Source organism: Cetorhinus maximus, chromosome X, assembly GCF_964194155.1.
Source record: "Cetorhinus maximus chromosome X, sCetMax3.hap1.1, whole genome shotgun sequence".
In the NCBI taxonomy this organism is placed as follows: domain Eukaryota; kingdom Metazoa; phylum Chordata; class Chondrichthyes; order Lamniformes; family Cetorhinidae; genus Cetorhinus; species Cetorhinus maximus.
In genome coordinates, this window is record NC_135917.1 from 16360872 (window position 1) to 16380084 (window position 19213).

Sequence of the window (19213 nt, forward strand, 5' to 3'; positions counted from 1 at the left end):
ACTGAAGTTAGGGGGGGTCTAGTTACTGAAGTGAGGTGGGGTCTAGTTACTGAAGTGAGGGGTCTAGTTACTGAAGTGAGGGGGTCTAGTTACTGAAGTGAGGGGGTCTAGTTACTGAAGTGAGGGGGTCTAGTTACTGAAGTGAGGTGGGGTCTAGTTACTGAAGTGAGGTGGGGTCTAGTTACTGAAGTTAGGGGGGGTCTAGTTACTGAAGTGAGGTGGGGTCTAGTTACTGAAGTGAGGTGTCTAGTTACTGAAGTGAGGGGGTCTAGTTACTGAAGTGAGGTGCGGTCTAGTTACTGAAGTGAGGTGGGGTCTAGTTACTGAAGTGAGGTGGGGTCTAGTTACTGAAGTTAGGGGGGGTCTAGTTACTGAAGTGAGGTGGGGTCTAGTTACTGAAGTGAGGGGTCTAGTTACTGAAGTGAGGGGGTCTAGTTACTGAAGTGAGGGGGTCTAGTTACTGAAGTGAGGTGGGGTCTAGTTACTGAAGTGAGGTGGGGTCTAGTTACTGAAGTTAGGGGGGGTCTAGTTACTGAAGTGAGGTGGGGTCTAGTTACTGAAGTGAGGGGTCTAGTTACTGAAGTGAGGGGGTCTAGTTACTGAAGTGAGGTGCGGTCTAGTTACTGAAGTGAGGTGGGGTCTAGTTACTGAAGTGAGGTGGGGTCTAGTTACTGAAGTTAGGGGGGGTCTAGTTACTGAAGTGAGGTGGGGTCTAGTTACTGAAGTGAGGGGTCTAGTTACTGAAGTGAGGGGGTCTAGTTACTGAAGTGAGGGGGGCTAGTTACTGAAGTGAGGGGGTCTAGTTACTGAAGTGAGGTGGGGTCTAGTTACTGAAGTGAGGTGGGGACTAGTTACTGAAGTGAGGTGGGGTCTAGTTACTGAAGTGAGGTGGGGTCTAGTTACTGAAGTGAGGTGGGGTCTAGTTACTGAAGTGAGGTGGGTTCTAGTTACTGAAGTGAGTTGGGGTCTAGTTACTGAAGTGAGGTGGGGTCTAGTTACTGAAGTGAGGTGGGGTCTAGTTACTGAAGTGAGTGAGGGGGTCTAGTTACTGAAGTGAGGGGGGCTAGTTACTGAAGTGAGGTGGGGTCTAGTTACTGAAGTGAGGTGGGGTCTAGTTACTGAAGTGAGGTGGGGTCTAGTTACTGAAGTGAGGTGGGGTCTAGTTACTGAAGTGAGTGAGGGGGTCTAGTTACTGAAGTGAGGGGTCTAGTTACTGAAGTGAGGGGTCTAGTTACTGAAGTGATGGGTCTAGTTACTGAAGTGAGGGGTCTAGTTACTGAAGTGAGGGTGTCTAGTTACTGAAGTGAGGTGGGGTCTAGTTACTGAAGTGAGGGGTCTAGTTACTGAAGTGAGGGGGTCTAGTTACTGAAGTGAGGTGGGGTCTAGTTACTGATGTGAGTGAGGGGGTCTAGTTACTGAAGTGAGGGGTCTAGTTACTGAAGTGAGGGGTCTAGTTACTGAAGTGAGTGAGGGGGTCTAGTTACTGAAGTGAGGGGTATCTAGTTACTGAAGTGAGGGGTCTAGTTACTGAAGTGAGGGGGTCTAGTTACTGAAGTGAGGTGGGGTCTAGTTACTGAAGTGAGGTGGGGTCTAGTTACTGAAGTGAGGTGGGGTCTAGTTACTGAAATGAGGTGGTCTAGTTACTGAAGTGAGGGGGTCTAGTTATTGAAGTGAGGGGGTCTAGTTACTGAAGTGAGGGGGTCTAGTTACTGAAGTGAGGGGGTCTAGTTACTGAAGTGAGGTGGGGTCTAGTTACTGAAGTGAGGGGGTCTAGTTACTGAAGTGAGGTGGGGTCTAGTTACTGAAGTGAGGGGGGGTCTAGTTACTGAAGTGAGGGGGTCTAGTTACTGAAGTGAGGTGGGTTCTAGTTACTGAAGTGAGGTGGGGTCTAGTTACTGAAGTGAGGGGGTCTAGTTACTGAAGTGAGTGAGGGGGTCTAGTTACTGAAGTGAGGGGTCTAGTTACTGAAGTGAGGGGGTCTAGTTACTGAAGTGAGGTGGGGTCTAGTTACTGAAGTGAGTGAGGGGGTCTAGTTACTGAAGTGAGGGGTCTAGTTACTGTAGTGAGGGGTCTAGTTACTGAAGTGAGGGGTCTAGTTACTGAAGTGAGGGTGTCTAGTTACTGAAGTGAGGTGGGGTCTAGTTACTGAAGGGAGGTGGGGTCTAGTTACTGAAGTGAGTGAGGGGGTCTAGTTACTGAAGTGAGGGTGTCTAGTTACTGAAGTGAGGTGGGGTCTAGTTACTGAAGTGAGGGGGGCTAGTTACTGAAGTGAGTGAGGGGGTCTAGTTACTGAAGTGAGGTGGCGTCTAGTTACTGAAGTGAGGTGGGGTCTAGTTACTGAAGTGAGGTGGGGTCTAGTTACTGAAGTGAGGTGGGGTCTAGTTACTGAAGTGAGGTGGGGTCTAGTTACTGAAGTGAAGTGGGGTCTAGTTACTGAAGTGAGGTGGGGTCTAGTTACTGAAGTGAGGGGTTTAGTTACTGAAGTGAGTGAGGGGGTCTAGTTACTGAAGTGAGGTGGGGTCTAGTTACTGAAGTGAGGTGGGGTCTAGTTACTGAAGTGAGGGGTCTAGTTACTGAAGTGAGTGAGGGGTCTAGTTACTGAAGTGAGGGGGGGTCTAGTTACTGAAGTGAGGGGTCTAGTTACTGAAGTGAGGGGGTCTAGTTACTGAAGTGAGGGGTCTAGTTACTGAAGTGAGTGAGGGGGTCTAGTTACTGAAGTGAGTGAAGGGGTCTAGTTACTGAAGTGAGGGGGGGTCTAGTTACTGAAGTGAGGGGTCTAGTTACTGAAGTGAGGGGGTCTAGTTACTGAAGTGAGGGGGTCTAGTTACTGAAGTGAGGTGGGGACTAGTTACTGAAGTGAGGTGGGGTCTAGTTACTGAAGTGAGGTGGGGTCTAGTTACTGAAGTGAGGTGGGGTCTAGTTACTGAAGTGAGGTGGGGTCTAGTTACTGAAGTGAGGTGGGGTCTAGTTACTGAAGTGAGGTGGGGTCTAGTTACTGAAGTGAGGGGGTCTAGTTACTGAAGTGAGGTGGGGTCTAGTTACTGAAGTGAGGTGGGGTCCAGTTACTGAAGTGAGGTGGGGTCTAGTTACTGAAGTGAGGTGGGGTCTAGTTACTGAAGTGAAGTGGGGTCTAGTTACTGAAGTGAGGTGGGGTCTAGTTACTGAAGTGAGGGGTTTAGTTACTGAAGTGAGTGAGGGGGTCTAGTTACTGAAGTGAGGTGGGGTCTAGTTACTGAAGTGAGGTGGGGTCTAGTTACTGAAGTGAGGGGGGGTCTAGTTACTGAAGTGAGGGGTCTAGTTACTGAAGTGAGGGGGTCTAGTTACTGAAGTGAGGTGTCTAGTTACTGAAGTGAGTGAGGGGGTCTAGTTACTGAAGTGAGTGAGGGGGTCTAGTTACTGAAGTGAGTGAGGGGGTCTAGTTACTGAAGTGAGGGGGGGTCTAGTTACTGAAGTGAGGGGTCTAGTTACTGAAGTGAGGGGGTCTAGTTACTGAAGTGAGGGGGTCTAGTTACTGAAGTGAGGGGGTCTAGTTACTGAAGTGAGGTGGGGACTAGTTACTGAAGTGAGGTGGGGTCTAGTTACTGAAGTGAGGTGGGGTCTAGTTACTGAAGTGAGGTGGGGTCTAGTTACTGAAGTGAGGTGGGGTCTAGTTACTGAAGTGAGGTGGGGTCTAGTTACTGAAGTGAGGTGGGGTCTATTTACTGAAGTGAGGTGGGGTCTAGTTACTGAAGTGAGGTGGGGTCTAGTTACTGAAGTGAGGGGGTCTAGTTACTGAAGTGAGGTGGGGTCTAGTTACTGAAGTGAGGGGTCTAGTTACTGAAGTGAGGGGGTCTAGTTACTGAAGTGAGGGGGTCTAGTTACTGAAGTGAGGTGGGGACTAGTTACTGAAGTGAGGTGGGGTCTAGTTACTGAAGTGAGGTGGGGTCTAGTTACTGAAGTGAGGTGGGGTCTAGTTACTGAAGTGAGGTGGGGTCTAGTTACTGAAGTGAGGTGGGGTCTAGTTACTGAAGTGAGGGGGTCTAGTTACTGAAGTGAGGGGGGGTCTAGTTACTGAAGTGAGGGGTCTAGTTACTGAAGTGAGGGGGTCTAGATACTGAAGTGAGGGGGTCTAGTTACTGAAGTGAGGTGGGGACTAGTTACTGAAGTGAGGTGGGGTCTAGTTACTGAAGTGAGGTGGGGTCTAGTTACTGAAGTGAGGTGGGGTCTAGTTACTGAAGTGAGGTGGGGTCTAGTTACTGAAGTGAAGTGGGGTCTAGTTACTGAAGTGAGGTGGGGTCTAGTTACTGAAGTGAGGTGGGGTCTAGTTACTGAAGTGAGGTGGGGTCTAGTTACTGAAGTGAGGTGGGGTCTAGTTACTGAAGTGAGGGGGTCTAGTTACTGAAGTGAGGTGGGGTCTAGTTACTGAAGTGAGGTGGGGTCTAGTTACTGAAGTGAGGTGGGGTCTAGTTACTGAAGTGAAGTGGGGTCTAGTTACTGAAGTGAGGTGGGGTCTAGTTACTGAAGTGAGGGGTTTAGTTACTGAAGTGAGTGAGGGGGTCTAGTTACTGAAGTGAGGTGGGGTCTAGTTACTGAAGTGAGGTGGGGTCTAGTTACTGAAGTGAGGGGGGGTCTAGTTACTGAAGTGAGGGGTCTAGTTACTGAAGTGAGGGGGTCTAGTTACTGAAGTGAGGTGTCTAGTTACTGAAGTGAGTGAGGGGGTCTAGTTACTGAAGTGAGTGAGGGGGTCTAGTTACTGAAGTGAGTGAGGGGGTCTAGTTACTGAAGTGAGGGGGGGTCTAGTTACTGAAGTGAGGGGTCTAGTTACTGAAGTGAGGGGGTCTAGTTACTGAAGTGAGGGGGTCTAGTTACTGAAGTGAGGGGGTCTAGTTACTGAAGTGAGGTGGGGACTAGTTACTGAAGTGAGGTGGGGTCTAGTTACTGAAGTGAGGTGGGGTCTAGTTACTGAAGTGAGGTGGGGTCTAGTTACTGAAGTGAGGTGGGGTCTAGTTACTGAAGTGAGGTGGGGTCTAGTTACTGAAGTGAGGTGGGGTCTATTTACTGAAGTGAGGTGGGGTCTAGTTACTGAAGTGAGGTGGGGTCTAGTTACTGAAGTGAGGGGGTCTAGTTACTGAAGTGAGGTGGGGTCTAGTTACTGAAGTGAGGTGGGGTCTAGTTACTGAAGTGAGGTGGGGTCTAGTTACTGAAGTGAGGGGTCTAGTTACTGAAGTGAGGGGGTCTAGTTACTGAAGTGAGGTGGGGTCTAGTTACTGAAGTGAGGTGGGGTCTAGTTACTGAAGTGAGGTGGGGTCTAGGTACTGAAGTTAGCGAGGAGAGAGATGTAAGGTGTTGAGTGTAGTTCAGTAGGTCTTATTAAGGTATTTGTAGTCTTAATTTGACAGTAAGTATTTATTAACTGCCAGAAACTATATACATCGGTACAGTAACGGTCCAGGCTAAGAGCTGTCTCCATGCTGGCTTCTACACACAGCTCTGTCCAACACTAGACTGACATCACTGTGTGGGCGGCATTGCACTCAGCCCCACATTAACCCTTTATGTGCCAGACCCTTATACAACGCCTCCCCCAAGTCTTTATCCAATATAACCCCAGTTTACCCCGTGTGTTTACATCATTATTACTACCCCATTTCCCCCCTTCAAGTTCTTAAGCCAGAGGTTCAGGTGGTCTGGATGTCTTCTTACCCTTCCATATCTCCTCACTCCTGTCGGAGGAGTGCTAGGCTCTGTCTCCGCTGGTAAACTTTGTGGAATCGGAGATTGTTCTGGCATCTGGGTGTCTACTCAATCTCTTTTTTTCCATTCTTTGGCATTGACTTGCTCTGTGTGGATTCCCCAGTTGTAGTGGTGGACAGTGGTTGGGTTATCCCACTCTTTACAGGGTGGACGAGCTCTAGGCTAGACTCTATCATGTTTCTTTTCCTGTTCTTCCTTCGTGTGGCTCGCTGTGAGGCATGCTGGGATGGAAGATGGCTCTTCCTGTTGTGAGGGTGGGACTCGGTAGTAAGCTCACCCTTGTGTTTGGCTGTGTGGTACACTGTCATCAATGGACGGCTGCTATTCAGTTCCTGCATTGTCTGTGGCCCTGTCATGCTGACTGGGGATTGTCTGCTCCATGGTCTCAGGATTTAATTCTCCAACTAGCGTCAGAGACGGAGGTTGAAGCTCTTCTCGTTGCTGGTTCCTCTCTTGACTGTCATCAACTCGAGGTGCCATGGTAACCACCTTGAGTGGTTCACTGGCCTGACCAGTGAGGGGTTTCCAGCACCTGTAACGAAAGTGGACAAACCTGCTCTGCAAAGTGAGAAGGCAGCTCAGAGCTGAAGTCCCAGTCGAGGGAATCTCTCTTGTTCGATCTCCCGGGAACCTGCAGCCCTGTAGAGTTTACAGCAGTGCTTGCCTTGACGCCTTCTGGTGTTTTGATGAGATTCGGGCCTACACAGGCATCTCTGCTCAGAGGAGAGAGAAAGGCTGGTACTGGATGTACATCAGCTGGAAGGTTTGTTTGCTGCCGCACCTCACCGATTCCAGAATCAGACCTCGAACTGGAAGAAGGATTTCCCCCAGGCCCATAGAGCGGTGTGTGTGTCAGGCAGAGCCAGAGGTCTCTCAGCCACAGTTCCCTGTCAAATACGACCATAACACCAGCTCCCGGGTCCAAATTAAAGTTTGTGAGATGACCATTAACCACGATGTCCGCATTCCAGAACGAAAATCCCTGATCTTTGACCTCACTGAAGCAGCGTGGTTGGGTGTCCTCTTGGCGTGCTGTCTCGACCTTGTCAATCCTCTTGGGATCTTCTTGTGCATTTTGGTGTTTTGGCTTTGCACAAATTCCTGAAGTATCTTATTCAGCTACGTTGTAAGCATTGGGCTGAAGCTGCAGGACATTGATCTCGCCTGTGGGGGTCGCTTCATAGTGCTGGCATGGTCACTGTATTGGTCAGTTAGGGTATTTCTTTCCTTGGCCTGGAGTGTCCCTGATTCTGTGCTGCTTCACTAACTGTACAGATTGCCTGAAAATCTGCACGGCTTTCGCAAGGGTTAGACCTTCCTTCCCTTGAAGAATGTCTGAGAGCACACAGTCTGCCACTCCTACAACTATTCTATCCCTGATTAGTTCAGATTCCAGGTCACTGCCCTCAGTCGTTCTGTACAGCTCAGTAATAAAGGAGTCAACAGGTCCTCCTGGCCGCTGGACACTGTTATGATCGGTCCCTGGGCAAGTTTCCCCCAAATTGTAATGCTCCCGGGTGAGGAGGGATGAACTGGCTCCCCTTCTTTATCCAACTCCCTCGGCTGGTTGCAACAAGGTTAATTTAAAAAGGATCCATTCCCTCCTGGATACCCTCTCCCAGTCCAAATGTATTTATGTTTTAAAAGGGCTCAATTTAACCAGAATTTCCTGATTCAGAGAAAGATTGAGTTTATTAATTACTAAAAGCCCAGTAAAAAAAATAGTAAAAACACAACTCGCATACACACAGATTAGAAATGAACAATGAGTCCAGAAATAAAAGTTAAAAAGATATACGAATCAGTCTTTGGCTGGTCCATGAGGAGTAGATGATGGAATGTTGCAGGCGTTAAGTTGGGTGATTCTGGTAGAGCTGACTGTGGGCAGTTGAGCAGTTGGTTTCGAGATTCTTGGTTCTGCAGATTAGCTGAAAGGATTTATCCTGTTCCCTTTTCAACTGTGACTTTGCTAACTTGTGACCTGCTTCTAGCAATCAGAGAGAGAGTTGTTTTTACCTGCAAGCGCATGGATGCCTAGTTGACGTTCTTCAGTTGTGACCTTCACAGCCCACCCTCGCACACCAAGGCTGGGACACACCAAAACTAGCACCCAGAGACCAGGATTACAGTTGGCTTTTAGCCCCTTTTCTTGTGTATTCCTGGAGGGAAAAAAACAAACTTGTCTTTTGCCGCAAAACTGCCTTCTTTCAACTCAGATCATGTCCACAGTCTGGGGTATAACACAACAAGGGGGTGGCAGTGGCATAGTGGGAATTGTCACTGGACTGGTATTCCCAAGACCCAGGGTAATGCTCTGGGGACCCAGGTTCGAATCCTAGATGGTGGAATTTGAATTCAATAAAAATCTGGAATTGTAAGTCTGATGATGACTATGAAACCATTGTCGATTGTCATAAAAACCCATCTGGTTCACTAATGCCCTTTAGGGGAGGAAATACCTTACCTGGTCTGGCCTACATGTGACTTCCAGACCCACAGCAATGTGGTTGACTCTTAATTGGGGATGGGCAATAAATGCTGGCCTAGCCAGTGATGCCCACATCCCATGAACAAATATTAAAAAATGGAGATGGTAATTGGTTTTTTTGCATCGCATCTCTGCCTTTGAAGTATCTCTGCCTGAGCTGTGCCTTGGCAGATTTTTAGGTGTGACATTCCATTCTCTCTGGACCAGTTGATCACTTGTAATCCACACAGGAATGTTTCAGAAAGTGGTTACTTTACAGCCTCAGCAAACTCTTGCTTGCATGTATTTTATTTTAAAAACGTCTCACTTAAAAAGTTCAATATGTCCTTAAGTAATTTGGGGCTATGACCCACTGTCATGACAACACAATTTAGCCCTTTCAAAGATTTTGTTACTTCTGAGGTTAAAATAAGCATCGAATGATTTTAGAACATCATCAAATTTTGCAGATGATTCAATGATTCCTTGTCAAGCTATCATGTCGTCAGCTATTGGGCCTCCTGAATAAAGCAGCATGTTAACCTGTTCAGCTTCTGCCTTCTTATCCAGACCTGGAGCAATCATGTACCTAAGGAGTCTTTTTTCTCCAGAGTCCCCAATTTTGTGATTGATCCGAGCTTTGGATAAGTCCGAATTGATCTGGAAGAGCGGATTTCTGATCCATGGTAAAAATTTTTAAGTTGCAGGTTCGGCTTTAAGAGGTTTCCAAAAATCCAAGATGGTGCTGCCGTCTCCACAAAGTGTTTCCCCGCGCTTGCTGGTGTTTGCAGGCTCCCACAGTAACGGCGTTCGCAATCTCAGTGTATACATTTTCTCCACAATGGCTGCCTGAATCGACTGGTTAGAGTCTTCTCCACTTTAGTGCATTATTCTCAGGTCTTGAAAGCATCGAATCCTGAGGTTTGCTGGGCTTTTAATGCTGCCTACGCAGTCGTGATTAATTTTTAATTCATTATTTATCTTTTTTTCGGGATGTCTCAGCCTCCATGTGTTTAGCTGCCGATTTGGGGATCAGGTTGCTCGGACTGTAATTTAAACGGCAATTTCTGGCCACGGTAGAATTTAACATTTTTCAGGATTTGTGTTGTCCAAGAATTTTAAATTTTTGGGGTGTAGTTCGGCAGGTTTTATCAAGGTATTTGCCGTCTTAAGTAGTTCAACAGTACGTACCAGAAATACATAGGTGCAGTAAAGGTCTAAGTTAGGGGCTGTCTCCATGCTTGCTTCTACACACGGCTCTGTCCAACACTACACTGACCCCTAGATGTGGGTCATGTGTTCTCTTACATAACTGTGTGGGCAGTACTGTACTCAGTCCCACTTTAACCCTTTGTGTGCCAGACCCTTATACGACAGTGGGAGGGTGTCTAGTTACTCAATTGAGGAGGGGAAGGCATCTTGTTACTAAAGTTAGGGAGGTGGGGCTTAGTTACTGAGGGGGGTGGGGGATGACTATCTCTGGAAGTGAGGTAAAGTGGGTGGGGGGGGCTAGCTGTTGATGTGAGGTGAGGGTGGGCTAGTTAATGAGGGGGCAGGAGGGATGTTTTAATACAAAAACAAAAATAGCTGGAAAAACTCAGCAGGTCTGACAGTATCTGCGGAGAGGAACACAGTTAACGTTTCGAGTCCGTATGACTCTTCAACAGAACTAAGGAAATAGAGAAATGAGGTGAATATAAGCTGTTTGAGGGGGGTGGGACAGGTAGAGCTGGATAGTGGGCCAGTGATAGGTGGAGGCAAAGAAGAGATTGCCAAAGATGTCATAGACAAAAGGACAAAGGGGTGTTGACGGTGGTGATATTATCTAAAGGAGGTACTAATGCCTGCAGCCAGCAGCACTTACCGAGTTACATTATACAGCTCTCCTGTGCAGGCCAGTGACAGAGTCACTTTCATTTATATAGCACCTTTCCTATCTGAGGATGCCCCAGAGCATCTCACAGACAATGAAGTGCTTTTGAACTGACACTTTTACTGTTGTAAATTTGGAAATGTGGCAGCCAATTTGCGCACAGCAAGATCCCACTGACAGGAACGTGAGAACGGCCAGATCATGTCTTTTTTGGCGATGCTGGTTCAGGGGTAAATGTTGAGCGGCACAGCTGGTTTTTGAGAAGCCACCTTCGGAGTTGTTACACCTGCCTGAGAGGGGCAGGCGGTGCCTTGTTTTAAGGTCTCTCTGACAGCTGGCACCTTTGACAGATGGCGGGTGGTCAGCCTGGACTTTCTGCCCAGTCCCCTGGCGTTGGGTTTGAACCTACGCCCCAGTGAGGGACAGTTCACCAAAGTGCCTGTCTCCTTCACACAGAGACTTGAACTCGCTGCCCGACACTGCCACTTAGTGGCAAGGAAGGGAAAGGCCCCAGCAGCCCGTGGGTGTTCAGAGAGAGAAGCACAGCTCTGCACACATGGGATAGATGTCCTGTAAGGTCACTGAGCAGCAAGAACCATCATATCCATTGCCCATCCAGCCCTCCCCCATCAGTTACCTACCCCATTGTGGAAACACTGTACATAAGGCTCCGCTTGTTCACAGATTCCAGGGATTATATGGTGGAACAGTGTGAGCTATATAGGCTCAGTTTGTGTCTAAAGGACAGGGACAATGTGATTAATGCAAAGGAGGTGAGAATAGGCCATTGTAATCAATAAGAAGGAAATGAATCTACCTTTCTAAAATGACTTCCGTGACCTCAGGAGATCCCAATTTTCTTCACAGCCAGTTACACACCTTCAGTTGTGAAACACAGCAGCCAATTTGCACACACCAAGTGTCCACTTGCAGCTGTAAAATACTTCACCAGATCATCTGCTTTTTGTGCTGTTGATTGAGGGATAAGTGTTAGCCAGGATACCGGGGAGAACTCCTCACGGCCTTTTTCAAAATGGTGCCCTGGGACTTGACGTCTGACTGAGAAGGCAGACGCACCTCATTTTAATGTCTCATCCAGAATTAGCTACCTTTGACAGTGCGGCGCTCCCTCAGCACTGACCCTCCGACAGTGCGGCGCTCCCTCAGCACTGACCCTCCGACGGTGCGGCGCTCCCTCAGCGCTGACCCTCCGACGGTGCGGCGCTCCCTCAGCGCTGACCCTCCGACGGTGCGGCGCTCCCTCAGCGCTGACCCTCCGACGGTGCGGCGCTCCCTCAGCGCTGACCCTCCGACGGTGCGGCGCTCCCTCAGCGCTGACCCTCCGACGGTGCGGCGCTCCCTCAGCGCTGACCCTCCGACGGTACGGCGCTCCCTCAGCGCTGACCCTCCGACAGTGCGGCGCTCCCTCAGCGCTGACCCTCCGACAGTGCGGCGCTCCCTCAGCGCTGACCCTCCGACAGTGCGGCGCTCCCTCAGCTCTGACCCTCCGACAGTGCGGCGCTCCCTCAGCACTGACCCTCCGACAGTGCGGCGCTCCCTCAGCACTGACCCTCCGACAGTGCGGCGCTCCCTCAGCACTGACCCTCCGACAGTGCGGCGCTCCCTCAGCACTGACCCTCCGACAGTGCGGCGCTCCCTCAGCACTGACCCTCCGACAGTGCGGCGCTCCCTCAGCACTGACCCTCCGACAGTGCGGCGCTCCCTCAGCACTGACCCTCCGACAGTGCGGCGCTCCCTCAGCACTGACCCTCCGACAGTGCAGCACTCCCTCAGTACTGACCCTCCGACAGTGCAGCACTCCCTCAGCACTGACCCTCCGATAGTGCGGCACTCCCTCAGTACTGACCCTCCCACAGTGCGGCACTCCCTCAGTACTGACCCTCGGACAGTGAGGCGCTCCCTCTGCACTGATCCTTGGACAGTGCGGTGTTCACAGGACTCACCCTCAGTGAGTATTAAGGAAGGAGACACAATCTCTGATGCTGGGTTGAAGGGGTTCCTGAGGAACAGGGATGCACCTGTGCTTTGTTGTCACTCTGCCAACTCACTGGAACAAGCAATGAACCTTCCCTGATGGAACAGGGCAAACATTGAGGCCAAACTAGCGTCACATCCCCCCAAAACACTAATGAGGCTGGGGGTCAACTGGTGCTTTCCAGGCTGAGTCAACGTGCAAGTGTAGCTGCTCAGACCTCCACCTTAACTCACCACCGCTGCCCCTGCTCCCTCCGCCAAACCCCGAGTGCCTCTCAACGCCCAGAGTGAGGGCTGGGGGAGGGGGTCAGATTGGCAAAGTTTAGAGGAAGATCCTCTTTTTCTTCAGGGCTTGAGTCCTTCACGGAGACGGAGGTGAGGAGGTATTTCTTTGCTGAGGGTCTGTGAGTGATTGAAATTGTCTCCCCCAGAGAGCAGTGGGGGCTGGGTCATTGAATATATTCAAGGCTGAGTTGGACAAGAGAGTCAGGGGATCTGGGCAACACATGGTTTTCTTGAAAGGGGAAAGCAGGCTCGATGGGCTGAATGGCCTACTCCCCCTATTTCTCATGATTTAATGACTCTACCCTGCACTCCACCTGCTCGGGCCCCACTCTCACCCACCTGGAATCACTTGGTATGTGGATCTCCGGAGATACTTGGGGCCTCCTGACTGAGGATGAGAACAGCAAGTCCCAGTGTACACAGTCCCTACCCCTGGCTCTGTCTACCCAGCCCATCCCTCCACTCCCAAACAGCAACAACGACTTACATTTATATAGCACCTTTAACATCGTCAAACACCCCAAGGCACCCCAATACAGGAGGGATATCAAAGAAAATGTGAGACTGAGCCACAGAAGGAGGCTTTAATGAGTGTCTTAAAGAGGGAGAGACAGCAAAAGGGAGAGGTGTAGGGAGGGGATTCCAGAGCTTGGGGCCCAGGCAACTGAAGGCACGGCCGCCAATGGTGGAGCGATTAAAACCGGGGATGATCAAGAGGCCGGAATTAAGAGGAGCGCAGAGATCTGGAATTCGCTCTGCTGCTCGAACAGATAAGGGCCAGTTTTCTGATTGATCGTTCCCACCAGGAACACGGGTTGGGAATTTCCCGGAGCCTTGGATTTCCTACCCATCAACACGATTCCCCAATGAATGCTCCAGGAGATGAGCATTGATCTGGGGAATCGGCCCTTTAATTAACATCAGTGGCTCGATGAGTCATTGGTTTGGAGTGAAACCATTCTTATCTTTGGAAGGTTATGTTCCTCCCCCTTAATCCCCACAACCACAAACCTCCCCGAAAGCCTCCTTTAAACATTCCTGCTCAGTTACAAACACAGATGATTTCTTTTTACAGATTCGACGAAGAAGGTAAAGGATGTCCTGAGCGAGTTTGAAGGGAATGGCCAATTATCCAAGTACAGCACAGAACAGGTGAGGCCTATCCTGCCAGTCTGGCTACCAACAGCAGAGTGGGTGAAAACGCCCCTACCAAACTGTGCTCCAACCACTCAGTGGGTAACTGCGCTGCCCCAAAATCATGGGGAGGTCATTCCCAAACCCTGTGTTGGTCACCCAGGAAGTCAGAGAGGCCCTTTTCCACTCTGGCCCAGAGTCAGAGTCTGCAGCTCCCAAAGCAGATTCGGGGCTGTTTCTGGGTGATTATGGATTTGATCTGTTCTTTGAGGCATGTACTAGAACCATAATGGAACCTACCCACCATGGTCAAATTTCCTGGAGAAATTTTCCAGGAGCTCCAACTTGCCAACTTGGTGGGTGAAGGGGACCTGCTGGGCACCCTCTGCCTCTCCCCTTCGCCACCAAAATTTCACAGCCCCCTCTGAACAGGGCAGGATCCAACGATATCAGGCCCCCTTTTTGCAAGTCTTCACCGGAAGTGTGCCCGGGGCAGGTTTGAACGTCAATGTTTGGCAAGGGTGATGTGTGGGGACAGGATGAGGTAGAGCAATGACGCTCTCTGTGGCTGGATAGTCAACCAGCATTCACTGTCTGGGTTCACACCTGAAGAAAGGTGTGAGGGTGGGGTAACTAAGGGTGGGTGCTCAGCACCTGGGGAACCTGTGCCCTGGCAAGAGAGGAGGGACAATAAGATCGCTCACAATACATTGGCACTCAGTGTCAAAGGCACTGAAGTTACATTTTACAGCTGCCCACCATTCTGTAAATCCAACTCCCTCATGTAAACTCACCCAGAGGCTACAATAAGGTCACCTCAAACAACATTTGATTTTCAAAGGGCTCCTGATATTTCTCCCCCTTTCAAAAGAGGCTGAATGGACAAATCGCTCCCTCTCAAAGAATCCCAGCGGATGAGTCTCTCCTGTTAAATTGGGTCAGATTTATTGAAAGGATAAGGTGACTTGTTTTAAGTGTGCAGATTGACCTATTTTCACTGATTTCTCTGCTTACAGCATATTGATTTTGAGGGGTTCAGAACACTGATGACAATCTACCTGGATGTGGAAGACATTCCGGACCAATTTTGCCAGCACCTCTTTCGATCCTTTCAAACAAAGCCAAGTGAGAAAGGTGAGGAGCCTAACAGTGAGAGCTGCTTTACAATCCAGTAGCTCATCAAAATGTACATTGGCTTTACAACGGGCCTGGAGTAGGCTGGACTGACTGTATGACTGTGTTAGGCCTCACAATTAAAATGGTCACATTCCCACCAGCTCCGTTTTGGCCTGAACAGTTTGACATTTATTCTTTCCCATCACCCCTTCCTCACAGCTCTCTCAAGTGGCTCACCTTTTCTCCCAGCAATCCCATGGGAGAACACCTAGAGATAATCCCACAGGATAGCAACTTCCCATAATCGCACAGGATAACAACTTCCCATAATCCCACAGGATAACAATTTCCCATAATCCCACAGGATAACAATTTCCCATAATCCCACAGGATAACAACTTCCCATAATCCCACAGGTTAACAACTTCCCATAATCCCACAGGTTAACAACTTCCCATAATCCCACAGGATAACAATTTCCCATAATCCCACAGGTTAACAACTTCCCATAATCCCACAGGATAACAACTTCCCATAATCCCACAGGATAACAACTTCACATAATCCCACAGGTTAACAACTTCCCATAATCCCACAGGATAACAACTTCCCATAATCCCACAGGATAACAATTTCCCATAATCCCACAGGATAACAACTTCCCATAATCCCACAGGATAACAACTTCCCATAATCCCACAGGATAACAACTTCCCATAATCCCACAGATTAACAACTTCCCATAATCCCACAGGATAACAACTTCACATAGTCCCACAGGATAACAATTTCCCATAATCCCACAGATTAACAACTTCACATAATCCCACAGGATAACAATTTCCCATAATCCCACAGGTTAACAACTTCACATAATCCCACAGGATAACAGCTTCCCATAATACCACAGGATAACAACTTCCCATAATCCCACAGGATAACAACTTCCCATAATCCCACAGATTAACAACTTCACATAATCCCACAGGATAACAACTTCCCATAATCCCACAGGTTAACAACTTCCCATAATCCCACAGGATAACAATTTCCCATAATCCCACAAGATAACAACTTCACATAATCCCACAGATTAACAACTTCCCATAATCCCACAGGATAACAACTTCCCATAATCCCACAGGATAACAACTTCCCATAATCCCACAGGTTAACAACTTCACATAATCCCACAGGATAAAAATTTCACATAATCCCACAGGATAAAAATTTCACATAATCCCACAGGATAACAACTTCACATAATCCCACAGGTTAACAACTTCACATAATCCCACAGGTTAACAACTTCACATAATCCCACAGGATAACAACTTCCCATAATCCCACAGGATAACAACTTCCCATAATCCCACAGGATAAAAATTTCACATAATCCCACAGGATAACAACTTCCCATAATCCCACAGGATAACAACTTCCCATAATCCCACAGGATAACAACTTCCCATAATCCCACAGGTTAACAACTTCACATAATCCCACAGGATAAAAATTTCACATAATCCCACAGATTAACAACTTCCCATAATCCCACAGGATAACAACTTCCCATAATCCCACAGGTTAACAACTTCACATAATCCCACAGGATAAAAATTTCACATAATCCCACAGGATAACAACTTCCCATAATCCCACAGGATAACAACTTCACATAATCCCACAGGATAACAACTTCACATAATCCCACAGGATAAAAATTTCACATAATCCCACAGGGTAGCAGATGTAACTATGGTCCTACATATATAGTGTTCGATCAGACACCCTGACCATATTCTCCATAAGTACATTCCTCATAGGGTTGCCCTTTACTAAACTGTTCCCTACATCACATGCAGATTAATTGTGGACATTTGTTGACTGGTTCTTGATTTCCCCTATTCCACTGTCCTATCCTGTTAGTATTGTTCAGTGGATCCAAGACAGATGGTAAAGTACAAGACAAGACAAAGATCTTTTCCTTCATAGTAGGTTTATTCACAGGATGCAGCATTACAGATCTACCTCCTGACTACCCACCCAGTGTCTCTGCTGACTTGCTTTATGCTCGTTTGAGTGCCAATAAAAATAATTAACAAATTAACTAATAAACAAGTTAACAGCCTATTAAAGGGGCTCTGTAACAAAAAGACAAAGCTTTAAAGGAAACTTATCAAACTGAATTAAAATGATGTTCCTGATGATGCACTCCAGTCCCTGTGGTGCCCACCAGTCGCAGAAGGCCTCAAACATAATGGCAGACACTGCATGTTCCCTCTCCAGGGACATACGGGTGTGAATGTAGCTGTGGAAGAGGGGCAGACAGACAGTGGGACTAAACATCCCCCTCAACTGCCAGCTGCCTGGGCCTATTAATAGCCACCTTGACCAGGCCCTGGAGCAGGCTAACAAGGAGGTCCTTCACCCTGCCCCCGACCCCCTTCACACTGGGTGTCCAAAGATCAGAAGTGTGTGGGGCTGAAGTACAACCAAAATTTGAGTAGCAGCCCCTTCAGATAATCAAAAAGGGACAGCAAACCCTGGCAACATATATATATACATGGAACTGACTCTCAATGTGTGTTCTCAGTCCTTAATCAAACAGTGCCCATCACCAGTGTATCTTTAGCAACATAATCAACCAACCATTAACAGATTCCCCTTTCTTTCCTTAAACAAAAACTTTATAACATAATTAATTACAAAGTAATCGAAGAGGGAAAGAAATGGTTTCCATATTTCTTACAGTTCACCGTAATACAAGATGTCCCTTTTCTAGGGCCTCCACCAATTTCTTGAAGCAAGCACCCCTCTTTGTAAAACAGCCTGATAATTGGTGACTTGTGTCGACCTATTTTAGTTTAGAGATCTCTTTTCTCTCCAGCGTTTCCTCTCCAGCCAGGTGTTATGGCACAGCAGATGGTAAATGCTGAGCTGCTCAAATCCCAGAGGGAATCTTGAAACAACCACCACAACTGTTTTGCAATGTGTATTTTGATTTTGAGATGTGTGCCCTGAATTCAGTAATAATAAGTCCACCGAGTTATAGAGGTTTATTTTACAAAACCAATTTAAACATTTATTAATAAAATAAATAATTTTTAAGCACATACAAAGGTCTACAAATTACTACAATGATAACTCCTAGCTCCCCTAACTAATCTAAATCCCAGTTAAACCTCCATTAAGGCAGCAGTAAAAACAAAATAAGTTTTAACAGATCCAGGCAAAGCAGATGATACTCTGGACAGGGATAGTCACAGCAAATTCTCCTAGCTTCGATTCCTAAAGGGAGCAGCTTGGTACATAGAGGCTGGAGGCTATTCACACTTGTTAGATCTTAGAATTCCTTCTTTCCTTACACATAACCTCATCTCCTTTATGCATGTTTCTCCCTTTTTAATGTAAATCCCACTGTTCCAATATGTCTTTGGACTTTATTTTTCTAATGATAAAAATCTTTCATAGTACCAATTTTATCAGTAAGCTTTGGGAAACTGTTTGGCTTCTTCTGGCTAAGTGTAACATTTCACCCTTTCTTTGAAATTCATGACTACTCTGGTTTATCTCAAAATGCTAATTTTCCGTTTACACCTCACATTCTAAAACTTCCCCCATGTTTACCTGTTTAACATTTCAAACCTAGCTTCTCTTCTGATACATCAAAGCCATCCGACCAGCTGTCTTTAATTCAATTAAGACCCACACACACACACAGACACACACACACCATCCAGACCCCACTATTCCTACTTTACAATAAATCCCAATAACCTTATAAAAATTATTATATTTCCATGATACAGGTCAACCCTCAACCTTTTCTCAGTGACAGTCTTTATTGAGTGAATGGTTAAAAAGAGAACATAGCAGTCAATGGGCAGACTTTTCTCAGAATGCCTCTTGTATAGGATTTCCTTCAGCATGTCAGTACCTATTGGTAGTATTTATCACTCCTACTAGTGCCAGTGTTTCTGCACCCGAAGTACTTTAAACCACCTTTTTTTATTTTCTTGGCTTCCCAGGCCAAGGGACAGCATTTTCCATTTTCACCTACCAATAATATGATAAACCCAGCTGTACTTGAATATCCACCTGGAAGATTGGCATTGGAAGTCTCCCTAAAAAGGAGTAATTTCATAGCTTTCGGGTCACCCAAGGCTGAAAACTTGAATGCGTATTTCCCTGAATTTAATTTCTTTAATGTTTTATTTGCCCCCAGAACCTCTTCAACTGTAGCGTATTTCACCATAGTACTCAGTTCCAATATGTCATAACTGGCATCGGGTCTTCTCTGAGTGCATAGCCAGTTTAACTGTCCAATCAAGCTCCCTAACTACTCTGTTTCTTATTTGGATGCAAGATCACCTACCTGTGAGGATCTGGCCCGATTTATCGGGATACGATTAGCACCTTCTAGGTATGATTGTTGATTTAAGGTTACTCCTGACTGATACTGCCTCATATTTATCCCTACATATTTAAAACCTGAAGCCTGACTTCTAATCTTAAATTCTACCTTAATCTTATCTGTAACAAAGTGTTCAAATTCCCCATAGAAAATCACCAACATGCATCATAAAGATGCCTGTGGATTTCTCTTT

General features: G+C 47.3%; 1 protein-coding gene across 5 annotated transcripts in view; it reads left to right on the forward strand.

The window, feature by feature from the left end:
• Window positions 1-19213, forward strand: part of LOC144672687 (diacylglycerol kinase beta-like) — a 275739-nt gene that overhangs the window by 177344 nt on the left and 79182 nt on the right. For all 5 annotated transcript variants that reach the window (XM_078534584.1, XM_078534587.1, XM_078534586.1 and 2 more), the window contains 2 exons: window positions 13429-13505; window positions 14504-14621. In XM_078534584.1, coding sequence (XP_078390710.1) covers window positions 13429-13505; window positions 14504-14621 — 195 coding nt within the window. The remainder of the gene's footprint in view (window positions 1-13428; window positions 13506-14503; window positions 14622-19213) is intronic.